Source organism: Ambystoma mexicanum, chromosome 3p (assembly GCF_040938575.1).
Source record: "Ambystoma mexicanum isolate Mex_15411 chromosome 3p, UKY_AmexF1_1, whole genome shotgun sequence".
Classification (NCBI taxonomy): Eukaryota; Metazoa; Chordata; class Amphibia; order Caudata; family Ambystomatidae; genus Ambystoma; species Ambystoma mexicanum.
Window position 1 is genome coordinate 1,056,828,288 of NC_090925.1, and position 18,688 is coordinate 1,056,846,975.

Here is an 18,688-nt window from a genome sequence, read left to right on the forward strand (position 1 = left end):
CCTGAATGGTGGCATTCGATTTTTAAACTTGCAAGTCTATTAAAATATAGAGTAAGCAACTTAACACAGTCTACCAGCTATTATTTTTAGATCCCCTCCCCATCTACTTTAATAATGCAGTATCAGCACTGTCAAATCCACTATAGACGCTGCACATTCAATCGCTGCAAGGTCAGAGAGTTGCAGTTAGCCTTCTTTAAAAAAAACTTGCAAGTACAAATAAAGCGTGGTAGTACTTTTTACCTACTTCATGAAGTATTGTTTGAAGTTAGGAACTTGACATTGCAAGAGGCAGTAATGTCTGCTGGATTATGGGGGAATCGAGCAATATTTAAACATGTATTGTGCGTGGGGGAGAGAATGGTTGTCTAGGTCACTTTATAGCAATGGTATAACAGATGACTCCAGTTCCTTTCTTAGTGATTAGGACTGGGAAGTCCAGAACAGTGATACAGGTTAAAAGGAAGACCTAGTCTAAAGAAAGCACTTAACCTATGCAAGGTTTAATGGTAGATTTATCATTTGTTTTTGCCTTTGATTCCTGGCCACAATAACACAAGATTTGAGATTTTGGGCCCTGAACTGGGCTTGCAATTTAACTGGTAAATTACTAATTGTTCAAATCTTTATATCAGCTGAGCGATAGCTGTTAGATTTACAATCAATTTATAAACTGCAGTTTAAAGCATATTATACCTTGCTAAAATAAAAGTATCTATCTAGATTAAATTCACAAGTGTTTTTGTATGCTGATATTTACTCAGTTGCAAATTCTGGAAAATGTCCAAATTAATGATGAAGATAAATTGTGCAAATCATGTCATGTCGTTGAGATATGTAGCATTCGCTACTGTTTTTTTCACATATTAAAAAAAACCTGCAAAATGTTTAAAACTGGAGGGTTTTCTATAGAATTTCACTTTGATGCTCATGTGCAGAATTGCAGTAAGCCTATTTAAAAGTGAATGATTCCACTCATGTTGAAACTTTTTAATAATTGCTAATTCCACATGTTTAGGTCCGTAGGCATATCGCCCATGGGATTGGATGGTAGACCAGACGCAAAATCTCAAACTCTAACTTAGAAGATGGCAAAAGATGGTTCCCTCCACTGCAGTTGCCCTTGGAGAACTGCCAAGTCTATTAACTTGTATGGTTCGCACTGTGCTTAAACAACTCTGAGCTTAGGAGGCTTTACAGTGGGAGTGTGGTCACAATGAAACATATCTAATTGTTAACACTTTGTGTGAAATTCCGCACGGCAGTGCTAGCATATTGCACTGCATGTAATTGCACAAATTCTGCAGTGGGGAGTTCAGATTCTGTCATGTCAGTCTTGTGCCAAGTGTAATCTTGAACTTGTGTGAAACAGAATTTAAGTGAAGGTAAATCTTCGAAAAATTAAATGCAGCCAGAATAATTTTATGGTTAATTTGGCTTTGTGCTATGGGGGTGTGTTAAGACTCGAGTGCTGTGGGGAGTGTGGATCAGTGAAATACATGGTACACTATTTATGCAAAATTTCAAAAGGATTTGATTTACACAAGAACTGGATTAAAACATAGGCTATTTGTTATGAGAACAATTGATTTTATTTTTGCTTAGTTTGGTGCCTTTTTACAGTTGTGCGAACAATTGATTTTCCATTTGAGTTGAACATTATAAGATTACTGCATAGCTATGAAGCGTCAAATGCAACAGACACAAAGATGTTTTCTTCTCAATGTTTGCCATTTTTATTAAAAGTAAAGAGAGGTTAGATAAACGCCTATCTGTCCATATACTAACAAAGATGTCCTACCTAGCAAACTAAAACTAAAGAAAGATGACCTTGTGTCTGACCCTCACACCAATACATATAACCAAAATGAACAAGGTAAATATATCGGACTTCAATTCAACAAAACAGATCAAAAGTTCAATCTTAGTACTCTTACAGAGTACTCCTTGTGACCAGGGTTTGAATCCCTTCCCCTGGATCAATTCAGGAAAACACTTCTGATTCAACATCATTCTGTTCAGTTGAAATCAAAATGTCTTTCCCATCCGATGCGTACTTCCCCTTCGTAAAGTGAATTCTCTTTTACAAAACACTTACTAAAAAAACCAAAGCACATGTTTTCCTCCACAAAGCATCCTTCCTGGTAAGATGACTGTCACTAGTTCATAAACCAAAGTGTTAGGACAGTTTTTCTGAAGTCCAGCTAAGGGATAGTAAAACCATTCAACTGAGACAGTACAAGACTCCACTCTTTAGTAAAGGCTGCACCACTGGTGTTCATGGTAGCGTAGACAGAGCACCCAGGCTTATCTTAGAGAGGAGAGGGGGCTGTAGAATCAGTACAAAGAAATTGAATTCTACAAATGGTCCAAAGAAACACTGACACACCATGTATTGTACAAATAAAGGGTTTATTTTGTACACAAGCAGACCAGTAGATACTTTGGTATGCAAGTACTATCATAAAGCATATAAACACATTATAAAAACACAACACTGTGCTTTAAATACACTGATCATAGCACAGACCTAATTTAGAACACCAAACAGTATTTTTTTGGGGGGGGAGGGGCGCAAGACCATACATTACTTTTGGAGTACTTCAGTAATACAAGGGTAGTAGACCCTGTCAGTTATGTAGTGACACTTAACAAGGAAATCAGTCAACCAACTTGCAGATTTACGTTTCTGAATAGTGGAACACAGATTCAAGGAGTAGTTGTTACCTCTACTACTTTTGTGAAAAGTTGTATACTAGCTAGGACCATTTTGGTGTAATATACAATTACAGTTGCTTTTCAGCTCAATGGAACACAGTCTAAGATAAGCAAGAACTCTTTACACTAATTTTGGATGCTCCAGGCAACCCAAGGCCAGCTACACCTAAAGGAACACTTTTGAGGAATAGCACATAGCATTCTAGGCAGGTAAGACATAATGTAACTTAGGATGACAGCTGCTTTTTAAGAGCAGTGTAACACAGATTGAGATAAGCAAGAACTCTAACTTTTTTTAGGATGGCACTCTGCTAACGCAAGTTAAGTAAAACCTTTATATTTTTTAAGGGGTTATCAGCAACTTAAAGGTAAGTATAACCTTAGGCAGACTTATTCTGGACAGTCTAACAGCAAGTCAGGGGAAGCAAGACCCAATTGGGGACACTCATACATATATCCTAACAGGACTAGTAAAGTGAAACCAACCGCATTACTTTTGGGGAAGAGGCACAACCAATTCACAGGTGAGTAACTTAACCTTATATATACTTTTTAGAATAGTGAAACACACATTCAAAGTAAGAACTTTTATAACTGTTTACTCTGAGTTAGTTACCAACCAACTTCTTTTACAAGTAAGTAACTTTTGAACACTTGTTATTCTTTTCCAGGCAGAACCATTTTCTTATCCAGTACTTCCCTTATTCTATAGCATGAGTTCACTCGGAGGCAGTAGAGGGACCCTAGTGGTCTCCTTGCCAGCTGTGGGCAGGGTGAGATGGGGTTCAGTTGCAGTCAAAGACAGAGTTCAAGAGGAAGACTGTTCAAACAAGTAAGTAGTTCACTTTAAAGTTAGTGGAGGGTCCAGGGACTTCAGAAAAGACACCTTAGAAGGATTCTGCAGTGGGCCTAGGTGAACTGGATGAGTGGCCGCCCAATCACAGAGAACACCCCAAATATATACAGAAATCACAAAGGCTTAAGGTAGGTAAAAATACCCCAGCCAACACACTACCTCAGTACAGAAGAAGAATAGCAGCAGGAAGACTTCAGGATCTGCAGCCAAAAACCTGGTCGATGAATTCTTTTGTCAAGAAGACAGGATTTTGGAAGGACTTGTGCAGCAGGGAGCACAGGAGAAGGCTCACGGCAAGAGTTTCCTCGCAGCTGGATATGGCTCTGTGGATTTGGTGCCTTTCCAGGAGAACAGAAGAAGACCGAATGTCAGTGGTCGGATTCTCGCCATTTACAAGGTCCAGCACTCTGGTGAGGGGACTTTTCGGACCTGAACCGTGCCGCCGGAGATCCAGCAGGATGCCCACGAAGCTTCAGTGAGATTTGGATTTCGGAAGACTGTGCACCGCCAGATGACCCCAGGGTATTGTGGCATTGCAGCCCTGCAAGGTTGCAGCACTGCGTGGGATGGCTCAAAATGCAGGTGGTCTTCTTGAGTCTAGTGTGTCTCACCAGGCTCTGGGTCGGGGTCGTCGTTGTTTTCGGAGTCCCCAGGTCGATTGGAAGGATGGGCTACTGCAGGCTTCGGTTACACAGCAGGCTCTGCGGTCACTGGAAATCGTCAGTTTTGTTTTCTTCATCTTCCTCTTTAGTTTTGGTTCCAGTGGTAGACTACCTCTTCTGCTTTCAGGATCAGACTTTTATACAGGAACCCAGCCAATCAATCATCCTTGCAATATTCCAACCTGGGGGTTTGGCAGTCCTTTCAGGACAATCAGCCTTCCAGTCTGAACTGTATTCTCGCAGTCAGGCTAGAAGACAAAGGGCTGAAGAGTTTTGGACTCCTCCCTCGCTTTCTGCCTTCAGACAGTTTGGATGTAAACAAAGATGTATCCCACCCTTCATGGAAAAAGTCTAGGCAGAAAAAGTATTTACGTGTGCTCACTCGATAGTTACTTTGTGAGTGAGCTCTGAATTGCCTCAATCCTCTATTGCTAATATTTATGAGCGTTATAGCAGAATTGAGCTAGAGGGAGGAAAAAACAATCTTGTATTTGCATGTTATTCTTTAATACATGTTAATAATAAGATAAAGGGGTAATTTAAATGAAAACAATTGAAATTCACATTAAAATCCATAAACCATTTTACAATCAGCAAATAAAAAGAAAGTCATTCATCTTCACGATTCGTACTGCAAAAACCAAACATTTAAACAGCATGACAAACAAAATTAAAATTTCAACATGTAGCCTTAGAAATAAGTTATGTAATGGGGAACCTTGAATATAGTTCCCTTTTTCAAACACTCTTTTCTCAGTGTCTTCATGGGACTCCTTACATTTTTCCTGGTAGTAACTCTAATTAGTAAATAATGCAGGAGTGGGTGAAAGTTCCAAAAAGTTTCAGACAGTTTGGAGCCTGGGTGGGAAGTCCACAGTACTCCTGCTGAAGATACAAATCACACAAAGGAATTTCCCACCCTGGCCATCAGGGGAAGAAACAAGAAAGGACAAGACACGAACAAGAAAGGACAAGACACGCTAAAATGGCAAACAAGACGACTTGTGGTCGGGGGGGGTATTTTGGTAAAATAAGCACCCATGGGTGCCTTTGCCGGGGCTGTGCAAACAGCCCGTCGTAAAGGTTCACCGAATTAATAAAAAAGGTTCACTGCCGCCAGCCATTAAAGGGAAGTTTGTCCTTGTAACATGAATGTTACTTTTTAAAATGAGAAAGGGGATACTCAGTATCTCCCCAGCACCCCACATAAGGTGGTTGGGGGGTGGGGGCGATGGGGTTTCTGGTCTCACTTAATAAAATATAAGAGGTATCCAAAGATCCTTTCTACCCTTGGGAACTGTAGTTCTCACAAGGATAGCCAAAGAAAGTTAAACTGGGAGCCCATATGGCAACCAAGAAACAATAGGCACTTATTGCCAAAAAGCTGTCAAAGGGGATAACTTTTAAAAGACACTATGGGGAGTCTTACAAATGACAACAATAAAAAAGAGTGTGGAAAAAGATTCCGATTCACTGAGGTATAGGGACAAATAATGTACCAGTCCATCAAAAAGTTCTGCGGTTGCCAAAGGTCAGGAAGATTTATCATTGATATGAAAATCTTACCGACCACAAAGCAAATGTTGACTCCACACAGTATCCTTCCCAGGGTGTAAAGCAAATATTAGAATATTACAATTATTCTTCCAATGGAATGCTTTTGTCTGGATAGTACAGCAACTGTCTTTTGTGATGCAACAGTTTTTCCGGATGATAAAAAGAACCGATTCTTTCCACAACACTGTTTCACTACAACCACATTTCTTCAAAGCAACTGTTTCTTTCCTGCTATACGCGCCTGCCAGGACGAACTACAACTCGTCTCTTTGCTAGTTTACTTGCCTGTCAGGAAGAACAAACTCCTACTATTACAATTAGGCTCTTCAGTTAGTGGCAATATTTGTTCCAAGTTTCTCCACACCAGTATCCCATGTGGGGAGGGTTGAACAATGGTTGCCTATCTCTATAGTCTCTTGGCTGTTGGCAGTATAGGTTACAGGTTTCCCAAAACTGGTGTCTCATGGAAGGAGAATTGCACCTGTTTTGTCTCCTTGTTATAGTCACTTGGCTTTTGGCAATGTGGGTTACAGATTACCCCAAGTTGACATTTCATAAAAGGAGAATTGCACCCTTTTTTCCTTTTTTAATTCTGCTTGGTCAGTATTCAAAATTGACTGCTATTAGCAAACGTTCTGCTTGGAGAGCCCCAGCGTTACCTTTTCCTGCAGGCCAATTCACCAGCTCCTTTCGGTGTCTCTGCGTCACTCCTTGCTACTGCTGCGGACCGGCTATCCGGTTGACAGCTCTCCTATACCTGCCCTGCTTGCACAACCTTTCCCTGGAGCTCCTTCATCCCACACAGCTGGGCTTCTCACTCCGCTTCTGACCACAACTCTGCTTCTTGTTGCATGTACTCTGCAAAACCGCACGGCTTCTCTTTCCTTGTCAGCCTCTGCTGTCAATCGCACTACTGCTTCAGCTCCAACCACTTCGGCCTCTCTCTTGACCACCTCTGCCTCTGCTACTCCTTTCCACAGATGTGGCTCATTCCCAAGGTGTAAATGTCCCGCTCAGGTGCCTGGACGTCCAACTACTAGAACGCATATCCCTGTTAGTAGCACCTTTTGATCCTCTTAACTGTTTTCCTCTTCCTCGTTCCAGTGCGACAGGCATTAAGTCCATAGTGGTTAGGACTCTCATGTCTCCAGTTCCTATGATTTGTGAACTGAATGTAATCGGTGCTTGGAGATGTTATTTGAATATGTGATTTAGTATTGGGGTTATGACTTTTACCAAAGACAGAATCATGATAATTGGAGGATATCACATTGGGTTCATGAATTCCTGAAGTATAAAACCTATTCTGTCTAGGTGACTTGTCATAGAAGGTTCTTTGGACTTTCTCATGCAAGGGACTTGCTCACCGATAGCGTGCAATTGGTTTTTGGGGAATTATAGGATTCTCATCCTCATACGAAGAATCCAAGAGTCATCACTTCTCCCTGATAACCATCCTCGCTCCTGATGCCACCCTCGAGGTCAGGATCAGGTACCGGCTGCCATCCCCTGGCCACATGGGAGATTTTAGGCTGGGGTTCAGGGATGACTCTGCAGGATTCATCACATAGCCTACTGAGAGTGGCTGCTGAGGCAGCATGCATTTCATTGTTGGTCAACACCGGAGGCGAGATGCTGGAGGAGAGCGCACTAAGGATACCTGCACCTCAGCAACAGCTAAATGTTGGGGTGTTTAGAGTCTGACAGAGATTTAACCCCTGTAGTCGAAGTGCTCAGGTTCTTGCTATTTTGTCTCAGGCAAGCAAGGCATTTCACACAATTGATGTAGTCCGGCCAGCGATTTCTGCCCATCACAACTTTCTGGAGGGATGCCTTGCTGGGAACAGGCATCTGTGAGCAGGCTTTAAAAGTGGATACAATTTTGTGAATCCACCAGAATCTACTTATTTGCTGTTATAGGACATAAACAGGGTGTTTTGGTTGTTCGACATGTTGACATGAGAACGAGAATCTCTATCAAGCAATTATCCACCAAGGTGGCAATGCTTCTGTGCTTAGTGTTCTTTACGAGAGTATTTGGAGTCAGGGCATTGGATGTGACGGGTTGTTTGCTGCCGAGGGTATCCCACTCATAAATGCAAGGCGTACCAAAACCATTTCAAAATTGGTTTCCTACCCCCTAATTCTCTTTTAAGAGACTTAAACTGTGCCTTGCTTGATGTATCCAGCAGTAGAAGCAAATAAAGAACTGAAGAACAGTGAGGTTCAGTTGTTTCCTTTGGAAGCACTTTGGGCGGAACCATGTGATAATGACCATGCGGCAAAAAAGTCACTGCAAAAAGTCTGTGGTTTGCCGCAACGTTATCACTGTGAACCTGCGGGGGACACCCTGCAAACCCTGTTTTTCAAAATGCAGCACAGACAAACATGAGATTGGGGCAAGATATTATGCAGCAGGCAGATCTTGACATTTCTGTATTTGGAGCTCATTCGGCCCATGGAACAATGTTGTTCAAAGTCTTCTTCAAAGGAGCAAGTCTGGACAATATCTTGAGGCTTGCAGACTGGCCGTTTAGTTCTACATTTTGTCATTTCTATTCAACCCAAAAAGGAGGAATCTTCATTGGTGATGAGTAACGGCTTTAGGGCGAACTAAGCTTCGAATTAGCGTAATGCTCACCTTCAGGCTTGACATTTGTGATGCTGGAAATGCATTTGAGGGATAGGACCTCCTTGTCCTGTACTCCCTTGTGTGTTCTGTTTTCTGCACAGGCGTCAATGTGAGACTCTTCCTCTTTTTGGTTGTGAACAGACCCTTGGGATACCCTCATGGCACCCATGGGTGGGGATACAACCCTGTACACCTAGTGTATGTTTTTGGGCACCTGTGTGTGGCCCACAGAGCAGGGTGTGGGCTGGTGGCAGCTCCATGCTGGATTTGACAGGTGCTCTGAGTATTCTCCAGTTTGAGATACCCAGGCCTTTCCATAGAAATCAGTGGATTCCTGATAGGAGACAAGATGGCTCCTGTGGCCTCTTGCTTTCTATTACCTTGTATTCCCCAAAGTCCTGCATAGCCCTGACTCTGTCCCTTCCCCTGACTGTCTGTTGGGTGGAAGAACCATATATGGTATTGTGGGCAAAGTCCAGACCAGACTGGCTGGAGCCTTCCCAGTGACAGTATGTTGTGGGTACACCCTTGGGGTGGAACATGGGTGAATGGAGTTTGTGACCAATATGCACTTCATGTTATGGGTGTCTGGTATATGTGTGTGTGAGACACAAAGATTGAGACAGCCCTTCCCGAAACTGACATGAATGCAGTGTGGTGTGCTGACTGGCTGGGTGCTTGCCCTAATCCACATTACTTGTTAGGGGTGTCTGGGCGGAAGTGAATGGCCAGCATGCACTGTGAGCCTGACTGGCTGCATGCCATTCTGAATGATTGGCTGCCTGAGCTTGGCTCGGTAGTGTGAATGAGAGACAGAGCAGTATATCTGGGGACCTCTCACTTACCAGAATTGTTCAGAAGCTGAAGTTGAAACTTGAAGCCCAGGTGGAAGAATTACTGCTGCTTTCCTTCAACCTGAACCAAAAGCTGTTGTCTGTCCAGGACTGATCCAAGAGAGGACCTGGCTGGGAGACCTCTTCCCGAGCTACAAAGGAACATCGTGCAACAGCTCATTTTCACCAAGGCACCCTGGAAACCAGCCCTGAAAGACTGTCGACCGGAGACTGGCACCGCCGAGGAATCTGAAGTGACGCACCCTGACATCGAAGTCAATCGTTGTCAACCAGGGTTCGGAGGACCACTGTAACCGCTGGAAGCCTGTCGAGTCGTGTTTCCCAGAAGTGGGGACAGCTTGACGCCATGCTGCTGACTGGAGCCGCAACCCTCCACCTTTGCCCAAGACATTTGAAACAAAGGATTCCTTTGCCATAACCCTCGACCACTTTGTCCCGCCAGAGAAAGTCGAGGTCGTCGACGAGCCGCAGAGAATCCGCCAGTGGGTTTCCCGCCACCCGAAGTACATAAAGATACAGACCACGAAGATCCAAAAACCAGCCGTGGTAGAGTCCCGACAGCCGACACCCACTGCTGGGCCTACGCTCTTCGATCTGCTTTGCGGCAACAAACTCTTGTCATCGAGGTGCAGCGCATGCCTCATCTTCACAGGAAGTCCACGACCGATCGTCGATGAGCACCGCGAAGGTTGAAGCTGCTCTCTTGACGATGGTGTTCACAATTTCTTTGAGGAATCTCAACGCCCTGCGTCTCTTGCTTTAATGGGAGTTCACCCACGAGGGATCTAGCGATGTACCGCTGAGGCTCTGCTGAACCAGGTACATTGGGGTAGTAGAACATTTCTAGCAGGAAACAAGACTATTTAAAGCATATATGGACTGGGCTTGTTGATACTTATTTACAGGTTGCCCAGGTGGCGGGGATCCTCACACACAACTGTTTCATGGTGGGGGGACAAACTATTCTCTCATTGTTTAACCTAACTTGTCTTCCTTCCCATGTCTGATGTTGATTCACATTGCTATTGGACTTGTATGTCATTTAAGCTGTCAGCAGTTGGTGCATTTTAAAGGAGTCAATAGTTAATTGTGGTACCACAGACATTGTACATAAATATATTCGCATTGCCAGAGCACAGTGTTATTGATTGTGTATATATATTTAACCTTATTTATATGTAGAACTGTTATCACATAACATAGTGTGTGGACATTACTTTGTTGGGGCTTGGGGACTGCACTATACTTAAGAACCAGCCTGCACCATAGCTACTAGCAATAGGGAACCTTGACTCGGTGCTCTGTGCTTCTACTCTAGACTATATTGCAAGGAGTCCCAATTCTCTTGAACATGAAGGCGAACATTATCCCACATTTTGCATTTTTTTTTTAATTTCTTTATATTGATTTGTGTTTAGGGATCTTGTACTGAGTTACATTTTCTTTTACACTTTGAAGCCCTCCTATTGATTTAATTTCCTTGTTTCAGGTCAGGAACAGAAAAGTCAGCTGAGGGCTTAGTCAGACAGAAAGGGGTGGGGATCTAGCGGTCAGACTCGCGGGGAAGAGGTCTAGTTTCGAATGGTTCAGAGATAACAGATGTGTACAGCTTCGGCGTTCAGCAAAAGAGAAACCGCAGCAGGAAATTAAATGGGCTGAGAAGAGATCTGATTGGCTGAGCGCATGACATCAGTGGAAGCATTGAATTACCTTAGCATTTGTTTATTTTGGACTACTATATCCCACTAAGAAGCTAGGAGTTGCAATTTGAGGAGTGAAGTTGGGTTTTCAGAGTTTTTTCAGTGGCTGTTGAGGAGTGGCAATAAAAAACTTAAAGCATAACACACCTGTGTCTGTAACCAAACTAATTTAGTGCATTGGCGTTTGAGCAATACAAACCGTATGGAACGCCAAATGGGAATTCCACAAATTAATTAGGTCACATTGACGGTCTAAAATGTACCATGTAAAAAAAAAGTTTACCATTGTTCTTTATCCTGACATCTTCATTGATATTCATAAACATTAAATAGCTCTGCCCAAGTACAGGATCCCTGAACATGTTTCATCGTAGGAGGGAAGCTCTCCTTTAATGTAGAAACAAAAAAAATGTATGCTAATTATCCTATTAATACCTACCCGCCATCAAAAGATTTTTGTTTTTAGCAACTTCTCGACATAAAAGCAAGCAGTGTGCCTCCACAGCCTTTCGGCAATCCTCGGCGAGAAAATGATACATGGCAAAGAGGTAGCCTTAACATGTAACAGCCACTTTGCCTTTTATAGTCGTAGTGCAGCTCCCACTGTGCAGCACAGTGGCAGTGAAATCAGTGCTTTTTTTCAGAGTTCCACACGAGGATCCGAGAACACTTCTCTATCCAAAAGCAGTGTTTTTGATCAATTTTAGCAGAATTTTAACTCGGTATCGTCTGAGCCTTCATTTTGGGGTGCTTTCCCAGTAATGTAAGGCATTTTTGTTTGACAGTGCTGTGAATGAAAAAACACATCATGTTATTGTTGAATGTGCTTCCTGTGGTGGGAAAAAAATCAGACATGGATGACATGCCCCCTCTATTGGTTGTTTACCCAGCTATACAGTGGAGTCCTGCCCTTTGTGCCAGATGTCCCAACGGAAACTAAAGGACAATATGCATCACACGCGGAATGAAAACCCTATGAATCAACCTGGAAAGAATGAAATAAGGTGACAAATCTAGGTTGAGCTCTGATACCTCAGTGTTTGGGAGTTATCTCAGAACAGCATCGACATACACACAACCACTGCTGTTGACAGAGGGTTTTGACAATGGAGGCTTTGCCAGCAATCTGCTCGATGTCCAAGTCCTTTTCAACTTTGACCAACTCACCATTTAGCAGGTCGGGTGCAACATTGACGCACTGAAAGCTGGGGGTGAAGAGAATACAGTGAAAGGCCCACAACAACTTTGCTTCCACCAGCAAATTCATAATTTTGGTTGGGTGTCTCCTGAAAAGTGGGCCATCCCTGAATAAGCCTGGAGGTTTGCCTCCTCCAAGGGATGCCTTTCCTTGTAGGTAGGGAGCTTTCTACTTATAGGGGTCCTGCATCTCAGCCTATGGATAAGTCTTCCTCTGAGTGGTCCGACTGATCACCCGTGTCCACCACCGGCCAGGATTTCCCCCACGGATGGTGTGCTCATATTTCTGGAGGTTAAGAAAATAGTTGCCACAAAGCTTAAGATATCGATGCTGACGTTCACAGAGGAGACTTGTATTTTATTTGACTTTACTTTAATCTGTTTAGATTGAGCACCACGTGACCCAGAGGCTTAAGGGCGCAGACAAATAACAAGCAAACGGACAAGACGGTACAGACGAAGACACTAAAAGAGGAAGTCCAATTCCAATAGGAGGCAGAGGAGATCCATATAGCAAATTCAGCCAAAGATTATCTACACAGTAGGCTCTTCAGTTTCTTTCTCAGTTGCTTAATCAATGTCACTATTCTAATATCTGGGGGCAGAACATTCCATGCCTTAGGAGCAGCAAGAAAAAAAGCTCCTTCCATTGCTTGTGTGAGCTTGTGAGTAGGTATTACCAGCTGGTGAGTATGATTGGACCTCAGCGATCTTGTACATGATTTGTACATCAGCAATTCCCCCATGTATAAAGAGCATACGCCAGTCAAACATTTATGGGACATAAATAGTAAGCAAAAGTGTAGTCCTACTTCAAGGTGAAGCCAGTGCAGCCTGCACCTTGCATCCGAGACATGATCTCTAGGGACCCACAAAGACTTTTGATTCCACTCCATTCTTAGTTTATTAAAAAACAATCATGGAAACCTTCACTGCACCAAATGTCTCCCCCAAAAAGAGGTGCATGTGGGTCTGACCCTTTAATTCTAAGGAAATATCCACAAATACTTGTATTGACTCTACCTCCAGGAAGAGATTGCCATCAACTTCCTCCCATATGATCTCCCAAAATAAAAGAAAATCTGCAGTATAGATTCGTCTGACATAGAAAGTGCTCATCATTAGCTGCAACAGTCCGGATTGGCAGTTCTTTAATTACTGCTGAAATATAAACGCTCTGTGGGAGTCAGTAGAAAGAATGACAAGAGCACATAAGGGATAACCAGCAGGATTACTCATATTCTAAAATAAGGCTGTCTGGTTTCAAATCTGATCTTAAGTGCATCCAGAAATGTGACGGAGCTGGGCACCATTTAATCCTGGCATTAAGACTTTCCTGGGCCAGATTCACAGGATTGAAAATAGACTTCCATTTCCATCCTCCATGTCTCTTCTGATATTGATTCATGCAGACAACACCACGACAATGTGGGGAGGAACAGGTTCAGAGACCTATCAAGGTGGAAGCTCAGAAGATCTGGCTTCTGGTTAGGAACCGGTTGATCAGAGCAGATCACCTTGCACAGGTCCAACATGCTATTCAGTGGACTCTGCCCTGCAGACCAGATTTCCTAGCCAAGATGAGTGTTTCACCACAATATCCACTCATTGAACCTGTCAGTATGGTCTGTGCGTTTCTGCAATATGGAAACTTTAATCGCACTGATGACTGTATGCAATTCTGAAGAGAAGACATAATTTCTTCCACACAAGCATTAGATGCCTTCAAAGGGAAGAAAGTTCTTACTGTGGTGTCTGAACGAGGAGAAGATCCGACCAGCTGTCAAGGGAATACAGTACTACCATAACGTTTCTCTATGGCTAAATGTGGGTTGCAATTCTTCTCTGTCAAAGTTAATCTCTTTGCCATAGTGGCTTACAGGAAAAATCCTTCCCTGGAATCTTTCAAGGTTCCTTTGATCAAGGTGTTTTTGTGAAGGGCTGAAAGACCTGCCCTACTATATGGAATTCCCCCTCCTCCTTCAGAGCCAAATATTATTTTGATGAAACCCAAGCTAAAGGGGCGGGTGGGCTGCTTTTGTGCTTGGGATTGCTTTGGCACCTCAAGTATTCACCAAGATGCTTGCAGTAGCCGAAGCACACCTACACCACAAAGCAATTCCAGTGTATCTCTATCTAGACGATTGGCTAATAACGGGGGGAAATGTACAGGAATGTGTAGTACATACATGACACACTATAGATCTATTACACAGCCTGGGTTTCTCAGTAAACTGGACATTGCTTTGCATCATACCAAGCAGGGTGAACGTTTTCTTAGGGGATCATTTTAAACACTGAAAAGCCTACCCAGCACCGGAAAGAGTGCATGCTTTACAAACACTCATACCATAATTCAAAGCAGGTCCAATCAAACTGTCAGAAAGGTAATGAGGGTTCTAGGCATGACTATCATTTATCTACATAATATCCCATCCACGGATCTGGATGCACACAATACAGCAATGGCTTGCAGAACAATGGTCACAAAAAACAGGCCAGTTGGACGACCTAGTGGTACTCTCGCAAACAGTAAAGAAAAGTCTTCTTTGGTGGTCAACCGCCAATATGATCACAGAAAGCCTTTCACGTCTCCACCTCCACTAATCTCAATAGCAGCAGCATCCCTGCAAGGTTGGGGAGCACATTGTCAGCGCCTCACTGCACAATGAAAATGATCCCTACAGTAAACCACTACCACCTAAATTGGTTAGAACTCCTTGCAGTAAAAAGATGCCATTAATTTCCTTCCAAACGATACTAAAGGGGAAAAGCATTCTCATACAAACGGGCAACACAACCACCAAGTAGTACAGCAACAAGCAAGAGTGAACACCAACAATTGTAAATTCTTGCGCAAAACATTTGGCACTTGTGCAAACGAAGGAACAGACTTGCTAGGCAATACGCTATGGGTGAGTTGGTCAGGGATGTTTGCATGCGATTTTCCCCTGACACCACAAATCTGCAAGATAATTCACAAACTACATCATGAGTGTTAACAATGATACTCATTGCACCAATGGGTGCAAGACAGTCATGGTACTCGCACCTACTACACGTCTCTATACCCACCTATCAAGCTTCATCCAATCTAAGACCTACATATACAAAAGAACAGTCAAATAACACACCCGTTGCCACACCCAGCCTGGCTGCTGAGATCATAATTTGGTCATTTATATCTTCCTTCGCGGTGTATAGAAATTAGAAAGGAAGGAAAACAATATAAAACACCATACACTATTTCAACAAATGAAAAATATTTGTTGTGAGGTGTAAGAAAAACACGATCAACCCTATAGATCAGCTACTGATGTGGTAATTTACCTAATGTATCTGTTACTCTGCTCTAGTTTATAATTCAAAGTACATTCAGCAGCATTAGCAGCTTATACCACATCATAACAGAAAATATGGTGAAGCGTGCTAGTAGTTAAAGCCATAGACGGTCTCAAATGTATTTATCCCCCAGTGCCTCACCCCCCACCGCGGTGGGATTTAAACACAGTATTCTCACTGTTATGGTTCTACCCTTTGAATCCATGCATAAAGCACCACTTAAAGAATTTGCTTACAAGGTTGCTTTCCTGATTGTGATCGCATCAATCAGCACGATCAGTGAGTTACAAGCTCCCAGTATCTGAACCATTTGTAACTATATACCAAAAGGGTGATATTAAAACCCATGTAAGGTTTTCAACAACACTTATATCAAAGCTCTATGTCAATATATCTAATTACCACCTTTCTTCAAAAATTCACAAAGTAGAGGAGAGAAAGACAGCTGTAATGTACTATCGAGACAGAACAAAAGAAATACAAAAAAATATATATTTTTCTTGTCCATGGAACTAGGTAGAGGGGATACAATCTGTAAAGCAACTATTGCAAGGTGGATTATCATATGTATTGAAATGTGCTACTCAATTGCGAACAAAACATTTCAGTTTACCCAAGAGGACATTCAACCGGAAGTACAGAAGCAACACTGGCTTTCCTTGCTAATGTGCCACTGGAGGCCATTTTCAAGGCAGCTACATGGAGTTCAGTGCATACTTTCACACAACATTGTGTGGACACATGATCATGAGTAGACCCTCAAGTAAGTCAAGCAATTTTAAAACATGTATTTACATAAACTCCTTCAGCTCACCTATCGCCCCTGCAGAGTACTGCTTGCTAATCTATGCAAAGCATGTGAATAAAAGAATATTCGCAAGCCCCAGAAGGCAAATATTCCTTAACAGTAATTATTTTACTGTGGATTTTATCTCCTTAGAATCTCATGCAGACCTATCCTCCCCACATGGGAGCAAAGGGAATATACAAAAAGAAATTGGAGGCAACATTTTCACATAAGAAAACAATCTGAGGATGTTTTGCATGAATGATCATTGGTACCCGCACACGTAGGATAGGGTCACAGGTATGCCCCAGTTGGCAGCCCCTTTTTATTTTTTTCAAATTCTAAAAAAACATATGTAATGCTGCACACCAACCACTAGATGGCATCCTATGCAAAGCATGTGATTATAAGCAGATGCAAGCCACAGAAAGTAGATTACTGGTATGTAATATTTGCCTTAACATAGTTTCTTGCTTTATATTTGAGAAGTTCCTGACCCTCTCTCTCCTCCTGGAATTTGGGACCTTGATAAACTATTCAATGTTTACGAATGCCATTGAAGATCCCAGGATGAAGGATAGTTTCTTCTAAATCCAGATCTTCCTGCTGGGTATCTTAGTTGAATTCATAAACAACCGTTCATCTCCTCTTATCAATCAGGACTTTCGTTGAGTGCCTTAAGGCAAGAAATGTATACTTACGGGGTTGTATAACCCTAAATCTCTCCTAAGAAGAACTGACTCCAATTGCATCTGTGATGCATGAGGGGGGCTGGCTCTGTGACTAGTCAGTGGCTCCATTTACAGCTCCATGTTAAGGCTGCCTTGCTATTTGATCTATTCCAATACTCTAGTGATAAATAACTGTTGTTTGGCTAATAGGAAAATTGTCGTATGTATTTTTATGTATGTCTTCTTTTTGATGCACTAATCCTTCTCCTTTTTTTCCCTTTGTGTTAAAATTGTCATTCTTTATTTCCACAAATGGAAGATTTGTATTTATGTCTTCAATTATATATGTACCTCCAAGTTGGTTTTTATTATATGCACTAAGTTGTGATATAAAAGTTTCTTTTCTAAAAAACCTTTTTTTGTTCCATTATTGTGGAAGTTTCCAGCACACCTTCTGTGCATGTAAATTTTGATAAATTATCAAGACTATATGGGTTGAGACCAGGTGAACCTTTCCAATTTATTTAGACTTCACAGTAGCCAACCCAACACATACCAGTATCCTTTCTTTCTTGTTGAGAAGGCTGCCTATTCGTCATTTCTTTTTTGTTATCTGTCTGTGGAAAGTGTCGACGAAATTCAGTCGAGGCACGCTGCTTATTTTATAAAGGGGGATTTTTCTAAAACAGACGATTTCGTGCCAGATGGGCATTAATAGCATAATTAGTATGGACATTATTTAATGATTTTACATTTAAGGCAAGCTTTTCTCTTTATGTTGAAACATGTGCCAGGATTCCACACATTTGCAGAAATGTTCAATGTTTTTGAATTCAGTGAAGATGCCCAGGATGAAGAACTGGATTCAGCAGTAACTAACTATTCCTTCTTTCGCCATAGGTTCAAATTCGCCCTTGGAACCTAAGTGACAGCGACTTTGTGATGGATGGCTCTCAGCCACTTGACCCACGGAAGACTATTTTCGTTGGCGGTGTACCTCGACCACTGCGTGCTGGTATGACAAAATCTTTTGCTTGAACTGTTAGATGCCTATTATCCCCTACAGTAGCCCTGAATGAACCCTGACACAATACATGCATAAATACCACAGATTGCATTATATACAACCTTATTGAGCACACCTGTACATTTTCAGCACTTTAAAAAGATTTGTTGTATTGAATGGTTTTATTATTAAACAGAAAATACTGCTCCTTGGTTAGACCCTGGTGTGTGGTTAAGTACAAACACATTCAGCCTTCAAATCTTTGTCAAAAAAATAAATGTGTGCACAGAATCCCAAACAGTTGCTTTCTTTGGGGATGTGGCCAAGATGGTGACTAGTAGCAATGCGGACCCTCGGCTCCAGCATACCTAAATTCTTGAATAATCTTTTTGAGTAGGCATGTGGCCAAAAAGCAGTTAACGTATTGTAAACCTGCAGCATTTTAGGGGTCGCTGGCACTCTGGTATCCTTCAGTGCGCATTGGAGAGTGTTGGGATTGGCGATGTGATGGTGTCTTTTTCTGGCAAGTGGAGTAACGACTGTGTGGGTGCTGCAACTTGGTTTTCTTGCAGAGACAGTGTCACAGTAGGTGGTGTGAATCTGTCTCCAGTGCGGATTTGTCTTTCCGAGCTGCAGTTCCATTCCCTGTCATGCTGCGTGGGGCCCTAAATATGCAGGATACAAGTCTTGAGAGAGGCTTTTGGTT

At 42.3% G+C, this 18,688-nt stretch overlaps 1 protein-coding gene across 2 annotated transcripts in view; it reads left to right on the forward strand.

Moving 5' to 3' along the window:
• The window catches only part of CPEB4 (cytoplasmic polyadenylation element binding protein 4), a 714,680-nt gene that overhangs the window by 550,604 nt on the left and 145,388 nt on the right, over window positions 1-18,688 (forward strand). For both annotated transcript variants that reach the window (XM_069652419.1, XM_069652420.1), the window contains one exon: window positions 17,877-17,991. In XM_069652419.1, coding sequence (XP_069508520.1) covers window positions 17,877-17,991 — 115 coding nt within the window. The remainder of the gene's footprint in view (window positions 1-17,876; window positions 17,992-18,688) is intronic.